Source organism: Amphiura filiformis, chromosome 20 (assembly GCF_039555335.1).
Source record: "Amphiura filiformis chromosome 20, Afil_fr2py, whole genome shotgun sequence".
Lineage (NCBI taxonomy): Eukaryota > Metazoa > Echinodermata > Ophiuroidea > Amphilepidida > Amphiuridae > Amphiura > Amphiura filiformis.
Window position 1 is genome coordinate 24,047,011 of NC_092647.1, and position 15,634 is coordinate 24,062,644.

General features: G+C 37.2%; 2 protein-coding genes across 2 annotated transcripts; both read left to right on the top strand.

Moving 5' to 3' along the window:
• Positions 1-328: 328 nt before the first annotated feature.
• Positions 329-4,524, top strand: LOC140142479 (uncharacterized). The gene is made up of 2 exons (XM_072164465.1): positions 329-946; positions 3,017-4,524. The coding sequence occupies exons 1-2, from the start codon at positions 532-534 to the stop codon at positions 3,778-3,780; spliced, it is 1,179 nt and encodes a 392-aa protein (XP_072020566.1). The 5' UTR covers positions 329-531; the 3' UTR covers positions 3,781-4,524.
• Positions 4,525-10,277: 5,753 nt separating this feature from the next.
• LOC140142477 (uncharacterized) lies at positions 10,278-13,896 on the top strand. The gene is made up of 2 exons (XM_072164464.1): positions 10,278-10,857; positions 11,681-13,896. Exons 1-2 carry the CDS (start codon positions 10,437-10,439, stop codon positions 12,457-12,459), a joined length of 1,200 nt encoding a protein of 399 aa, XP_072020565.1. The 5' UTR covers positions 10,278-10,436; the 3' UTR covers positions 12,460-13,896.
• The last annotated feature ends 1,738 nt before the right edge of the window (positions 13,897-15,634 follow it).

Genomic DNA, 15,634 nt, shown 5'->3' on the forward strand with positions numbered 1-15,634 from the left:
CGGTCGGCGTTTACAAATCACGCGCTGATAATTCAGATAGATCAATACCCATTCAATCGTATCAAAAAGAAATCCAATTTCTGTTCATATTTTCAGGAATACCTTTTGTTAAATTAATTTTTAACCACACTATTCAACTTACATTAAATACAGCAAAATGGTTTAAAAATAATGCTTGAATTCAGATATTTTAAATTAAAATCATTGCCTTGATCTAACATGTCTAATAGAATATAGAACACTCTCTGTTTGCTGACTTATGATGACGTCATATGTCTCGTGCTTCAGTTCAGCAAATTGATCAAAGTTCACACTGCCAAGTGCACGGAAAATAGCAAAAGCTTTACAGTCAAAGCAGAACAGGTTGCTATGCATTAAAGTGGATGGCAAATCAGAATTTTTCAGTTTGTGGACGTCGTTTACAACCACATTTTATACTGCTTCCCGTCTTTTTAAGACTTTTTAACGTGTGCCTTATCCTCACCATACGTACACGGACTCCAGATTGGGCCCAAGTCCAATCACCAAACAATGAAAGGTTCTACCGAAGACTGTCCTGATGTGGTTATAACAACTCCAGTGGCAATGGACCCTCCTCAGGTAACATCACGAAACGCGCCAAAACCACCAAAACTGAAATCAGTCGGAGATGCCTATGTCCTCGGTATCAGTCCCCTCGGCATCCTCGGTATTCATCATTTCTATCTCGGCTCCGTGGGATTGGGACTCGCTTACTTTTTTACTTTAGGATGTGGCGGTATTGGATGGATAACGGATTGGTTTCGGATGCCGATGCTTGTTAAAGATGCGAATAGGAAGATAGAGAGGAAGTGGAAGATGGACAATGAGGAGACGGCATTCAAAGATGCGGATGCTGTTAGATACGAATTGGATACGAAGAGATTATCGGATTGTTATGTCTTGGGTTTTGTTACAGGATTCTTAGGTATGTACGTGTTTAATATCAAGGAATTAGGGATGTGATTAGAGTTTATGTTGTAGGATAAAGACTAATTTTTAGGTTATATGGTTAGGATTAGGATTAAGAAGGGATTAACTGTAATGTTATGATTATGGTTGGGTTGACCATATGTGACGTGTCATGTCAAAAGGAGACACTTTTGGGCAGGATCGGAAATGGAGAAAAAGCCAAAAATCTGCCAGGGGGTGATTTTTCACAATTTAGGTTTGTTGCGAATTTGAGATGTTATTAATTTCAAAAATATTGTCTGATAGTTTCGGACCAGAATATAACTGGCATCTTGTATTTTGGAGACATTTATCAAGGTAATTCCTACTCTCAACATTGTCAATAATATTTTTAAAGGCCGATATCTCCATTTCCAATTTTATAATACCATAACTTACGAACTCAATATCTTCGCTTAGGAATGTCCAATTTCATTGGGGAAAACGGCGTAGTGGAGCAAAATATCTCTTTATTTAAGATATGTAAAAACCTCAAAATTGATAACCTGCCCAAAAGTGTCTCCTTTTGACATGACACGTCACATATGCTCGGCGGCGGGGGTACGAGGATGTGCCACGCAGACTTTTGGATGCTGACTTTTTTGCTTCATTTGCTCCAATTGGGCGCTTTTAAGGGCACTTTGGCCAAAATGCTCCCAATTGGGCGCACTGGTTCCTACTGAAAACCTACCCATCGATATACCATAATCGCTGAAAAGGTACCCCAAAACAGTGGCACATCCCGTACCTTCAACCAGGGAGACCCCCCCCCCCTCAACCCCCACCTCGACCATGCTATTCCGTGCTCTTTGCAAAGCCTTTTCTTGTTGCAAATAGGCAAATCAGTCTTGTGATATGTGAGGTCTGGACTCAGTTTTATCAGGCATTCGCAGGAGCAATTGGTCTTAATGTATATAGATGTCTAGTCTAATATGAATTCAAATAATGTATCATGTTTTGGTTTCTTTAAATGAGATATGAGATATGCCTGTTTCAAATATTTTTAGAAAATGTTTTTCGACACAAGTTAACACGTTGTAGCTTTAAGAGATATTAACTTTCTCCACATGGGTGTCGGCTGCAGACGAAAAGTTCCATTGTTTTTTTATTCAAAAATGTTAAGAGTAGCAAATTTTCATGACGGTCACCGTTTTTGGAATCAGCGTGAAAAACGCATTAAAATATAATCAGTCCATTTCTATTATTATCATGTAAAACATCAATCATAATTTGTTGTAACAGATCGACTTAAAGTGAGCATATAAAGCTGAATACTATATTGGATATATCTCAAAATATATGTTCCTCACACCCGACCCATTTTGCGTGATCACATCAAATTACGCACAATGCCATTAATTATTTAGTTTATAGGGTCAATGAATTTTTACCTTATTAATCTATAGGTAGTACATTTAAGTAAAAAAAACCTAGCATTTGTCTCGATTTTCATGAATGCAATTATGCAAGTATCCATGTAAAATGTATAGCGCATCCCTTTAATTGGAAAGAGGAAGAAACAGAATGTACTCCATGTTTTGTAGGAAGAAAGTGGAACTTATCGGAAGTAAATGATTAGGTGAAAAAATATAATTTTTTTAATGGAAATGTAGGGATATATAGGAATATACTGGAATGAATGCAGGGCTATGTAGGCCAGAATTTGCTGACTTTAAAAACGTGACTGAGTCTACTACACGTACCTGTTACAAAAAATGGAGAGAGACATCACACATGGAGAGCGAGACTGCTAGGAAGGAGAAAGGATGGGAAGGAGGGGGAAGAGGAGAAAGGGGAGGGGGGGGGGGAGAGGGAGGGAGAGACAGACAGAGGCAGCAAACAGTCACGTAAAATCCCGGGCGTAAAATATGTAAATGTCTTGCTTATATTTATACCACAACTTTAGCATTAGCGAACTTCTTAAAAGACAATTTGGATTTCAAAACTTATAAAGCATTTAACTTATTTTAACTGTATAAACCTAATGATAATAACAATCAGTGTTTAAACAATTCAACTCTCCTCTTCTTTATTCTCATGTTCTCAGGTTTCCATCACTTCTATCTCCGAAGACCCGGCTGGGGTGTACTCTACCTTTTTACTTTGGGTCTCTTCGGTTGTGGCCTGATCATGGACTGGTTTCGCATGCCTGTTCTCTACAAACGCTACAAGACCAAACTGAAACTAAAAGCTGAAGGGAAAGACGACGGATATCCTGAAGAGCGACATTTGGACGATGCCTACGCGCTTGGTTTCCCTCTCGGCTTGCTCGGATTCCACCACTTCTACCTAAAACGTCCTTGCTGGGGAATGCTGTATTTCTTCACACTCGGAATCCTCGGAATAGGATTCCTGATCGATCTTTGCAGAATGAAATCTCTTGTTGATGACGCTAATAGACGCATTAAAGCCAAAGCAGAACGAGAAAGATTAATTCATGGCCAAGGTAACGCAGTTTATACAACGAGTCAAGATTCGGTAACGTACATTACTCCGCCGTCTAATCAGCAAGCTAATGGACCTCCAGGTGCACCAGAATCATACCAAGCCCCGTATGGATATGGTTATCCCTATCCAAATTCCATGCCACCTGTTCCTGGACAGCAACCTTACCCGGCACCTCCACCCCCACAGGCAGGGGAGGGTCATCCCATGGGAGCCCCTCCTCCATACACAGCATCCTCTGATATGGCAAGCGCTATGCCTGATCCAGATGGGATACCGGTTGAGAAGCAAGGTATGAGTGGTCCTGCAGATGCAAACGATCATTCGCCTTCACAGTTCCCTGAAGAGAAGAAAGATTTGGTATAATTGTACTCAAGTACTCAAGTGTTAGTGTATATGTTTCCGATCCAGATCTAGACCAGATCAATTAATAGAAACTGAACTCTGGAGGATCAAGTGTAAGCAAACAATCCGTATCAAATGAATTTTGGCGTATTTTACACATGACTCTGTTTGATCCGTGTCTGAATCAGATCACTTGACATGTTTAATAGGCGTAAACGCGGTAACCTGCATTATCTTGGGATTGAGATACAATAGGCTAAAACATGCAACTTATAACTTTTTCTTTAGCGTGTATCCTTATCAATCCAACACTATATTACCCTACAGCATTGCAGCAGCGTTATTTAGAACTTTGATATTTCCATTTGATATTTGTTTCCTGCTTTATTAATTCAAATTGAAAATATCCGTTTTGCCGTGAATGGATCTGATTGCTGCTATGTACACTATTCAGACTTTTGGCGGGAACCAAAGTTTGATAAAATCATTAAAGATGCTATGATGAACCAAAAATATATTTTTATATTCAAAAATTATCATTTTTAAAATGTAAATTCAATCAAAATTGTATTCCTCAATGAAGTGGTGTTGTATTCAAGCATTTGAGGGTGTCTCAAAAAATATATATCGGTAATACGTCGTATATGCCACAATCTTTTGAAAGGCATCGCGTTATCAGCAAAATGCTCAAATTCGATGTGTAAGTTCTGCTATCTAAAGTGAATTGCTAGAGAAGTAGTAAAACATGTATGTCTTTTGTTTTGTATACCACTAGTTCACCCGTAGCTGTGAGAGTAATTTCGCACATATATTCCCCTCATATCAAGGATTCCACCCACCAAGTTTGAGTCCAATTGGACAAAGTTTGAAATTTGAACCCTCCGTGATGATCTTTGACCTCGGTTGACCTCAATTTTATTTCGGGCATGTATTCCCCTCGTATCAAGGATTCCACCCACCAAGTTTGAGCCCGATCGGAGAAAGTTTGAAATATGAACCCTCCGTGATGACCTTTGACCTAGGTTGACCTCAAATTTTATTTCGCGCATATATTCCCCTCGTATCAAGGATTCCACCCACCAAGTTTGAGCCCGATCGGACAAAGTTTGAAATTTGAACCCTCCGTGATGACCTTTGACCTTGGTTGACCGCAATTTTATTTCGCGCATATATTCCCCTCGTATCAAGGATTCCACCCACCAAGTTTGAGCCCGATCGGACAAAGTTTGAAATTTGAACCCTCCGTGATGACCTTTGACCTTGGTTGACCGCAATTTTATTTCGGGTATGTATTCCCCTCCTATCAAGGATTCCACCCACCAAGTTTGAGCCCGATCGGACAAAGTTTGAAATTTTGACCTTTGACCTTGACCTCCGATGACCTCGAAAACCACACGGTCAACATGCTTTTTCTGATACCTATCCATATCCGAAATATCAGATCGATGCGTCGAAGCACGGTGAAACGCATAGCCGGACAGACAGAGAGACAGACACACACACAGACTTCGCTCATTATTTTAGTATAGTAGATTGTATACCATGCATACACTCATTGTAAGAGAGAGAAGACTAAGGGACGCAACATTTGACTCGGGAGGAGGTGGAAGTTGGGGTTAGGGCATTTTTTTTAGTGTTGGTGGGGAAAGTCATTTGTGTTATGTATAATGCCTTCCTTAATTATACAATGGAACGTTTCGTTATATTTTGCAACTAACGTGGACAAGAAAACTAGTTGATATAGGATGATCATTGATCATTGATCAAACATATTCTCACACGAAACGTTTCATCGCATAATTAATAAGAAAAGGATAACCTACAGCATGTAACATGTGATTGGTTCCCTCAAAAACATCACGGACAGTTGAGCCTCCTCTCTCTTACAATAATTGCCCGTGTTTTAACAACATGTTTAATATCGTGTTGGTCACAAAATGCTAAATACAACATGATGTTTGTGCTTACCATGCTCACAATCACACTAAGAAAATAGCTGAAGGAATTGGCAATATGTTAAACATTCATACTCTTAATCATGTTCCCAGCAAACACAAAACGCTATCGACATCTTTTGCAAAAGGTTATAAAAGATTGTCAGAAAATGTTTAAATGTCAAGTTATACAAAGGGTGTATAAAGGGCATAAAACGTTTTCATGACATTAAAAAATATTTTTGATTACCTACTGAAAATATTTGAACATAATGATATTAAAGTGTTGGCAAAATATTTGGAAAAAAATGTTTGCAAAAATAGTTTACAATAAAATTAATTTTGAAAACATTTTATACATATTGTTGATGTGTGTTTTCGTACAAAACGTTTTAAACGTTTCATGACCTTTATATAACCTGACATTTAATGTTATCACAACGTTTTTACCTAAACCAAAAACATAACTTGTTTAAAACGTTTTTAAAACGTTTTTGTGTTTGCTGGGTTATTATATCGCTGTCGGAGTGCAAGATTGCATTTATTGCAAGAAGCAGGGCAGCTTTTCTTTGCTTCAAAAGTGAGTCATTAAAGGGAAATACACCATATCATATACAATGAAATCATTTACTTTGACAGATTATTTGAAGACCTGAGCGCAAGAAGACCGTAAGTCCACTTGGCCCCTCAACATGTATACACTAAAGTTTCGTATAGTTTCTTAGGTTTTTTCAGGGTGAAAACATCATGAAAGGCTGTAAAAGATTTATTTTGGCCCCTGAACATGTATAAAACATAACCAAACTATACGAAACTATACGCAACTTTAGTGTATACATGTTGAGGGGCCCGGTTGACTTACGGTATTCTTGCGCTTAGGTCTTCATTTTATGACTCATCCTTGATTTTAAAATGACATGAATGAAATTTCTCAATGTGCTAAATGCAGTAATTGAACTTCGAGGTGTATATAACAGGACAAGGATCCAACATGAATTAACATTCATTGAACAAACATCAATTTTGAGACCCCCCCAACGGTAAAGTTTCCAAACGGCAACAAATGTTTGCCCCTTGGGCTGCCAAAATTGTACTGCCTCCCTCTCGGCCTGCCAAACAACCCCCTTGCATATGCCAATTTTTTTGGATCCGAATTTGCAAACCTTAAATGGTCTAGATATATATTGCGAGAACAGCAAGTATAAGAAAGTTTGCATTAAAGGCCCTGGGGAAAGGGCTTGGCAAAAATCCTGCCACTTGCCCCCTTCGGGGGCACTTCAATTTGAAATGGATATAGGTGTAGGGCTGGCACTTTCGCACTACGGGGCATTCGGTGAGAGCAAAATGTAAAAAATATGGGGTCATTGGGTGAGAGCATGATTTTTGGCATTCGGTGAGAGCAAAATGTAAAAAATATGGGGTCATTGGGTGAGAACACTGCCTTTTTTTTAAATGGAATCTTTGGGTGAGCGCCGAAACAGCGCAACAGAAACCTCGAAAATCGAATTTCTAGTTCTAAATCGCTTCAAATTTCTTTTTTCAAAATAAGTGACAAAATCAGTGATAAATGAAAGTTGCTGTTAAAATTGAACAAGTAAGGGTCTTTGGGTGACAGATCAAATGAAAAAATAGGGGGTCTTTGGGTGACAGAACATGTGTTCGTAAAACAATATGGGGTCTTTGGGTGACAGCGATGCTGAAAAAGGGGGTCTTAACAGCCCTACATACGCGTCACCTCAAAAGTTGGAGTGCCCCCGGTACTTGCCCTGGGTCATAAAGAATCGCTTGCGATGCTCGCTCTTTTTTCCATTTAACTATGTTTTACATATACAGCCTGTCTCAAGCAAATTGAACAGGACAAACGGCATTTGAGAGCTCCGACTGCGCCCTTGACGTTGATGTACAGCTGGATGTAAGCATCATGTCACAACGGTATTTTCTAATTGCAATAGAGGGCGCTTTTCAATTGCACAATTTTTTTGAGACAGGCTGTACATATAATTTATTGCATTACTTCCAATGTCTAAATTTATGCTGTGCAACTTCCCATAGTTTCAAAATAGTATATTTATGACATCGTCATGAGTCATGTCATGAAAGTGATAAATACAGCGTGTAATTCAAGTATTATAGCCAAGCTGTGAATACTAACAGTTATCTGTTTATCATAATTTCGACCAAAGAACACCAAAGGAACTTCAGGAAGTAAAGTTTCCTACTCCATCAGATGAAAGCGAAAAAGGAAAAGAAAGAAGGAAAACAAACAAAGTCAGTATAATTATTGTACATTTTATATTCAGTGATATTTGGCTGGATTGTACTTTATGAGTGCACTATTTTCATGATTTTGTAAATGTTATTATAATTATGCACTCTGTAAATAATTGTGTATAATTATTGTAGAAGACTTCCCAGCAAACACAAAACGTTGTCGACATCATTCGCAAAAGGTTATAAAAGGTTTTCAGAAAACGTTTAAATGTCGGGTTATATAAAGGGTACATTAATGGTATAAAACGTTTTCATAATATTAAATAACATTTGATGGTAATTTACTGCACAGCAAACACAAATGTTTTACAGAAAACATTTAAATGTCGGGTTATATAACTAAGGGTATAAAAACGTTTTAATAACATTCCAAAAACATTTTTGAAAACTTGGTACAAATCATTCTAAACAGAATGGGGTTGAAAAAATGTTTTGCAAAAATATTTACAATAACATTTTTAAAATGTTTTCACGACCTTTATATAACCCGACATTTAAATGTTTAATGTTATTCTATTACCCCCACGACCCATTATTCAAAATCGCGCACTGTGATTAGTTGAAACGCGTCACGTGACAGACCATTAATTAGCGATAAAGTGTCAAGGGCAACGAACTTTATGTTCTTCTATCATCACAGCGCACAGCAGAGCGCACAGCACACCTGCTTATGTAGGGAGAGTGGAATGTCAGGGGTGTGTTATTGTATGTGCATACCTGCTTATAGGGGAGAATGGAATGTTAGGTTGTGTTATTGGAATGTGCATACGCTTTGGCTACGCGTATGCGCTCCACCTTGAGGTAAACAACTTGAAATATTTGGGCAAAAATGTTTATATTTTCTCTTTAAATCACACTATTTTGTGGTAATAGAATAGAAATAAAGGGTGCAGCATTATCCTTTACACGCAAATAATGTGTCCTCGGCAGTAAAACGTTTAAATAATGGGTTCGGCTGCGCCTCACCAATTATTTACGTTTTTACTGCCTCGGACACATTATTTTCGTGTAAAGGATCATGCATTACCCTTTATTTCTTAATTAAAACGTTTTGTAAAAAACATTTTAAGGACATTTCTGTGTTTGCTGGGTGAAAATATTTTAACATAATGTTATTTAAGTGTTGACAAAATATTTGGCCAAAAATGTTTGCAAAAATAGTTTACATTGACATTTCGAAAACATTTTTAAAATATTGTTGTAGTGTGTTTTCATACAAAACGTTTTAAAACGTTTTCATGACCTTTATATAACCCGACATTTTATTGTTATTAAAACGTGTTTACCTAAACCAAAACCCAAAATATAACTTATTTAAAACATTTTAAAAACGTTTTTGTGTTTGCTGGGTTATTTGTATAATTTGCATTTCTTGCTATCTTTATGAATTGTATTATTTTATTATCATGATGCATTACTTTTCATTATTATTTTGAAATAAAAAAAATAATGTAATAAAATTAATATTGTTTTAATGGCGTGTCAGAAATTATTGCGAATTCAAAATAAAACGTTTTCAGTTTAAGTAATTTTTTGGTTATTTATTTTTATGATTGAGTACTTTAATTAATTAATTAATTAATTAATTAATTAATTAATTAATTAATTAATTAATTAATTAATTAATTAATTAATTTCAGTGACCCAAGACAAGCGGTTCGTTATTTATGATAAGAAATAAGGTACCGCTATGATGTACCTTATTTCCTATCATATATACTGAACCGCTTGTCTTGAATCACTGAAATTTCAGTGTAGTAATTGGATTCCTTGCCCCAATAATATACATAACTTTTGTTACCAGTGTGTTATTATATTTTGAGAAAAATGCAAAAATAGTCACAAATTTACCACAGGGGTGTAGTACCCCCTTAATTTTCATAATTGCTCCAATACTCTTACAATTATAGACTTATTATAGTGCTTTTTATATCATATTATACAAATCGCAATTATGAAAACTATAAACTTTTAAATTGACTTTAAAAAAACAACCCTCTATCTCATCTATTATACTTCACAAGTTGCACATGTGGCAGTCAAGTTAGCTCAAGGCGTTCGACTATGGTGCGAGAGGTTGCGGGTTCGAACCCTAGCGGTGCCTAGTACGCTCTCGTGGAAAAAAATTGAGTTAGCTTGAAATTCCCATGGACAAGGAACTTACTGCTAATTTGTCTCGTTGTAACACGTACGAAACTCGGGGAGCTGATCCTGGTTGCGATGTCTTGTGCTTCAGCTCAGTAAACTGATCAAAGTTCACCAGACCAGGCAAAACAGGCCAAACAGAACATGTTGCAATACATGTTATAATGGACAGCAAACAGGCAATTTGAGTTTGGTGTGGGGAAGACATTTACCGGGGACGTTTACAACCACATTTTCTACCCCGGCCTTCCGGTCTTTTAACCCGTGCTTTTAGTTTTATCCTCACCACACGGACAGATTCCAAGTAGCTCCAAGTTTCATCAAACAATGAAAGGTTCTACCGAAGACTGTCCTGATGTGGTTATAACAACTCCAGTGGACCCTCCTCCGGCAACATCACCACAAGCAAGAAACGCGCCTAAACCACCAAAACTGAAATCAGTCGGAGATGCCTATGTCCTCGGTATCAGTCCCCTCGGCATCCTCGGTATTCATCATTTCTATCTCGGCTCGGTAGGATTGGGACTCGCTTACTTTTTTACTTTAGGATGTGGCGGTATTGGATGGATAACGGATTGGTTTCGGATGCCGATGCTTGTTAAAGATGCGAATAGGAAGATCGAGAGGAAATGGAAGATGGACAATGAGGAGACGGCATTCAAAGATGCGGATGCTGTTAGATACGAACTGGATACGAAGAGATTATCGGATTGTTATGTCTTGGGTTTCCCCCCGGCAGGATTATTGGGTAAGTGACGTTTAGGCCCTTTACAATTAATTGTTAGTTTCCTGTTTTCCGCCCGCGTCCAAAGTAGAGAATTACAAAATATTTAATTATTTTATTTGTATTTTGGATTTTCTCTTTTAAAATAACTTAAATGACTTCCATTTGATACTTAAAGACTTTGATCATATCAACTATAATGATTGATAAACAAAGAACATAACTGTACCATTATACTTATGTATAAAATAAAACATAGTTGTAAAATAATTAAATGTATATGTTCCTTTTGAAAACGGGTTGATGTAGGTTGCGACCACTTACTTAAAAATAAAGAAAATAATAGATAATTAATAATTAATAATTAAATGTCACCTCATCCCTTGTTTTCAACCATGAAACAGGAAACTAAGAATCAATTGTGAAGGGCCTTAACAGTTTAACATCAACAATATACTTTTACTTTTTAACTTCCTGTACCATATTGAATAAATTTTTTAACACTTTTCAGAGTTGGTACAAAGAACACAGAGGTACAAAATCATTAAAATAATTTTGTACCTCTGTATATTTCTGCAAATCGTAATTTTCCGTTAGTGATATTCTTTTTTGAAGAGGAGCACCCTGTAACTTGGGGGGGGGGGGGGTAAAAAGAGTCTGAGGTTGGTTCCAATTTTGTTTTGGCCTAGGCGACTATTTCAACTTGGATTTCAATGGATGAAAACTTATAAAACATAAAACTGCAGATGAAAACGATATTGGAATCTTTAAAAAAATTCAGAAGAAAATCGAAACGTCAGATTTCATATTGAATGACCTCTCCTCTTCTTTATTCTCATGTTCTCAGGTTTCCACCACTTCTATCTCCGAAGACCCGGCTGGGGTATACTCTACTTCCTAACTTTAGGTCTCTTTGGTTGTGGCATGATCATGGACCTGTTTCGCATGTCTGTCCTTCACAAACGCTACAAGACCAAATTGAAACTGAAAGCTGAAGGGAAAGACGACGGGTATCCTGAAGAGCGACATCTGGACGATGCCTACGCGCTTGGTTTCCCTCTGGGCTTGCTCGGTTTCCACCACTTCTACCTAAAACGTCCTTGCTGGGGAATGCTGTATTTGTTCACATTCGGAATGCTCGGAATTGGATTTCTGATCGATCTTTGCAGAATGAAATCTCTTGTTGATGATGCTAATAGACGTATTAGAGCAAAAGCAGAACAACAGAAATTAGTTCATGGACAAAATGGACAAGGGAGCGCGATTAATACAACGAGCCAGGATACGACAACCTACACAACTCCGCCTTCTAATCAGCAAGCTAATCATGCTAATGGACCTCCAGGTGCACCAGAGTCTTACCAAGCTCCGTATAGTTATCCCTATCCAAACTCAATGCCACCTGTTCCTGGACAGCAACCTTACCCGGCACCTCCACCCCCACAGGCAGGGGAGGGTCATCCCATGGGAGCCCCTCCTCCATACACAGCATACCCTGATATGGCAAGCGCTATGCCTGATCCAGATGGGATACCGGTTGAGAAGGCAGGCATGAGTGGTCCCGAAGTTGCAACTGATGCAAACGATCGTCCGCCTTCACAGGTTGTTGAAGAGAAAAAAGATTAATTGTATATTTTTCTGATTCAGATCCGGATCAGATCTTTTCAGTAATATATAGAAACTGAATTTATTTAGGATCAAATTTAAAACAAACAAACCGTGTCATTTGAATTTTGGTGTATTTTACACGTGACTTTGTTTGCTCCGTCTGAGGCAGATCACTTAAAGTTGATAGGCAGTAAAAGCGGTAACCTGCATTGTCTTGGAATTGAGATACAATTTAGGCTAAAACATTTAACTATACAGAGTAGCCTAATCAATCCAACACTTTCATGCCTACAGCACAACAGCAGCGCCATTTAGAACGTTGATATTTATTTTTCCTGCGTTATTAATTCAAATCGAAAATATCTGTTTTGCCATGAGCATCAGTGATTGCTGCTGGTCCACTATTCATACTTTTGGCTGGAACAAAAGTTAGAAAAAATCAGTCAAATTTAACGCTATGATCATAAACAAATATTAATACAAACCCATCAGTTTTCATTGATAATGGATGAGCCGGACACATCTAAATTCAACATACGATCCAATTAATTTGTAGATAAATTATAAAACAAGTCATAACCTATACATTCTGGACTTTTCAAGAGTATCCAATGTTGTATTTGGGAGAGGCAGACTTTTCAATAAACATCAAAATTGATGGGTACCAATCATTTTGATACACCCTGTAAACACTTTCAACTTGGTAAAATTCAATCAAATTAGTAGGCATAGTATCGAAATTGTGCCCCCTTTTTTTTTTACCGATATCGCATTAGTCGGCAAAATGTTGAAATTCAGTGGGCTATTGCATCTGAAATCCACATTCCCCCTGTGGAAGAATTAGCTAAAGTCTATCACAGAGGGAGTCAGTGACTGATCTAGAGCAGTCAGGGTTGGGGCCAAGGTGATAAAAAAAATGATAAAAATGAAAAAAAAAATGGCAACGAGCATATTATTGCGTCGCTCTTGCGCGACGCATGGGTGTGTGAGGGGGGGGGGGGGGCCCCCTCAGAAGTGATTTTTTGTGGTTGCAAAATAAAGATCTAATTGAAGCCATTTGGTGAATAATTTTTACACTATTATTGTGTACAATTTTGGTTTGAGCCAAAACTTTGTGATATGACGGCTTAATTGAAGCCATTCGTGAACAAGTTTGACTGTTATTTTATAAATTATTGCTTTAAGGTGGTACTACACCCCCTGATAAATTTTGTGACTAATTTTGAATTTTTCTCAAAAAATAACTACACACTGGTAATAAAAGTTATTTATAGGGCAAGGAATCCAATTACTTCACTGAAATTTCAGTGATTCAAGACAAGGGGTTCATTACATAAAGTTAAGAAATGATGTACATTCTGGCGGTATCATAAATAACGTACCGCTTGTCTTAAGTCACTGAAATTCCAGTGTAGTAACTGGATTCCTTTCCCCTTAAATATGCATAACTTTTGTTACCAGTGTGTTATGATTTTTTGAGAAAAATGCAAAAATATATGGCACGCGAGACAAGACAAAAAACGGCGAGACTTAAAACATGACGTCCAGTTTGAAAAATGACGCCGAGAATAAAAAAAATTAACGTCGAGAATAAAAAACAACGTCGAGAATGAAATAATAACGTCGAGAATGAAATAATAACGTCGAGTTTTAAAATACAACGTTGAGTTCAAAACGATGACGTTGAGATTGTAAAACCAACGCTGAGTTTGTAACGGGTCGAGTTTTTTCGCGTCCAGATTTTTTTCGCGTCCAGATTTTTTCGCGCCGAGAAGCGCCCTCTATAGTCTTTCTGTATATATTATATCTCAATACTAGTAATTATTATAAACCATGCAATTTATTGATTATTTACTAATATTATTCACATTTGAAAGAAACAACAACGATAAAGATAGCACTTGAGCTGTGATAATTGGCAGTATATTGTTCATGTTTCATTGTAGGTAATTGCTATGCGTGTTTGTTAAGTCCATGATAGTGATAGTGTCTCCTTATCTATGGTTGAATCAGCATGGTCTTGACTTGGTGGAGGTCAGTGCAGAACTGCCTAGCACATGAAAAAGCACATAGTATGGGTGGGTTACCATGGTTACCAGGTCAATTTGCAAGGATAGGACAGGAAATGGGCAAGGTCAGTGATGTAATGTTAGGTATGGGTGGCAGGTAGGGTCAAAATGGGTTAACAAAGACACATTGGGTATGGAGGCAACATAAGACAAAACATGAAATTCATACCTGTTACAATAATTTGAGTGATAATTCATGTTTGACCAATTGGCTCTGGGGAGTGTACAGGGTGTCCCAGAAAAAAAAAACTGGACCTAAGTTGAGAAATAGGCATCAGAATCCAAATATTTAAAAAACAGCGTATAGTCCATATAATACGATGATTTTACTTGAATCGGTTGAATGATTGGGAATAAATTAGCGATTATATAACGCATGAATCAATCACTTCATTTCAAGTTTGAAAGAAAGTTCATTCAGAATCAGAATCAGCATTTCATAGACAATCACCCAAACAAAGCAGGTATAAGTCAAACTAGACAATAAATGAAAATACAGGATCGAACATAGAGAATACAACATATTATTATGAACATGAGAAATTAACTATCATTATTTAACATGTTTAAAGAACGTTTTTTAAGCAGAATGAATGAAATTAGCAAGATCGGTGATGGCATCATTCTCATTATCGCTCATAATGAATATAAACTTATTATATTCATTAAGGTTGCCAATATCAAAAATTCAAACAAAGTACATGCCAATGGGCTTTATATTTTGGTAAAATCCTTTTCGTTCTTTAAATAATCTGTTAATAAGTTTAATCTGTTCAATAAGTTTGTTGCAGAAATCAAAGTTTTCCCGGACAAAATGTTACTTTAAATATTGTCCTGAATAATGAATGCAAAAGTTTTAAACAAAGTATCAACAATTACACTGTAAATTGGCTAGAACACATTGAACACGTCCCCCTAAAAATCATAATAGAAGAAACAAAGTAATAATTCCCATGTGCATCTTCCTTTTTAGCACCTTTTTTTGGCCCAAATGGGTAAAATTGCACAATTGTACGCGCTTCGTGCGCGATGACCCATCAAATAGCAAAACGCACGTTCATCTAGGGCTAAAATAGTCCAAAATTGAAATATTTTCGTGCGCACAAAAAGTCCCATCAGCGAAA

Coding starts and splice junctions, on each gene's coding strand:
- LOC140142477 (XM_072164464.1), top strand. CDS start 10,437: ATGAAAGGTTCTACCGAAGACTGTCCTGATGTGGTTATAACAACTCCA. Junction 10,858..11,680: donor CCCCCCGGCAGGATTATTGG/GTAAGTGACGTT, acceptor TCATGTTCTCAG/GTTTCCACCACTTCTATCTC.
- LOC140142479 (XM_072164465.1), top strand. CDS start 532: ATGAAAGGTTCTACCGAAGACTGTCCTGATGTGGTTATAACAACTCCA. Junction 947..3,016: donor TTTTGTTACAGGATTCTTAG/GTATGTACGTGT, acceptor TCATGTTCTCAG/GTTTCCATCACTTCTATCTC.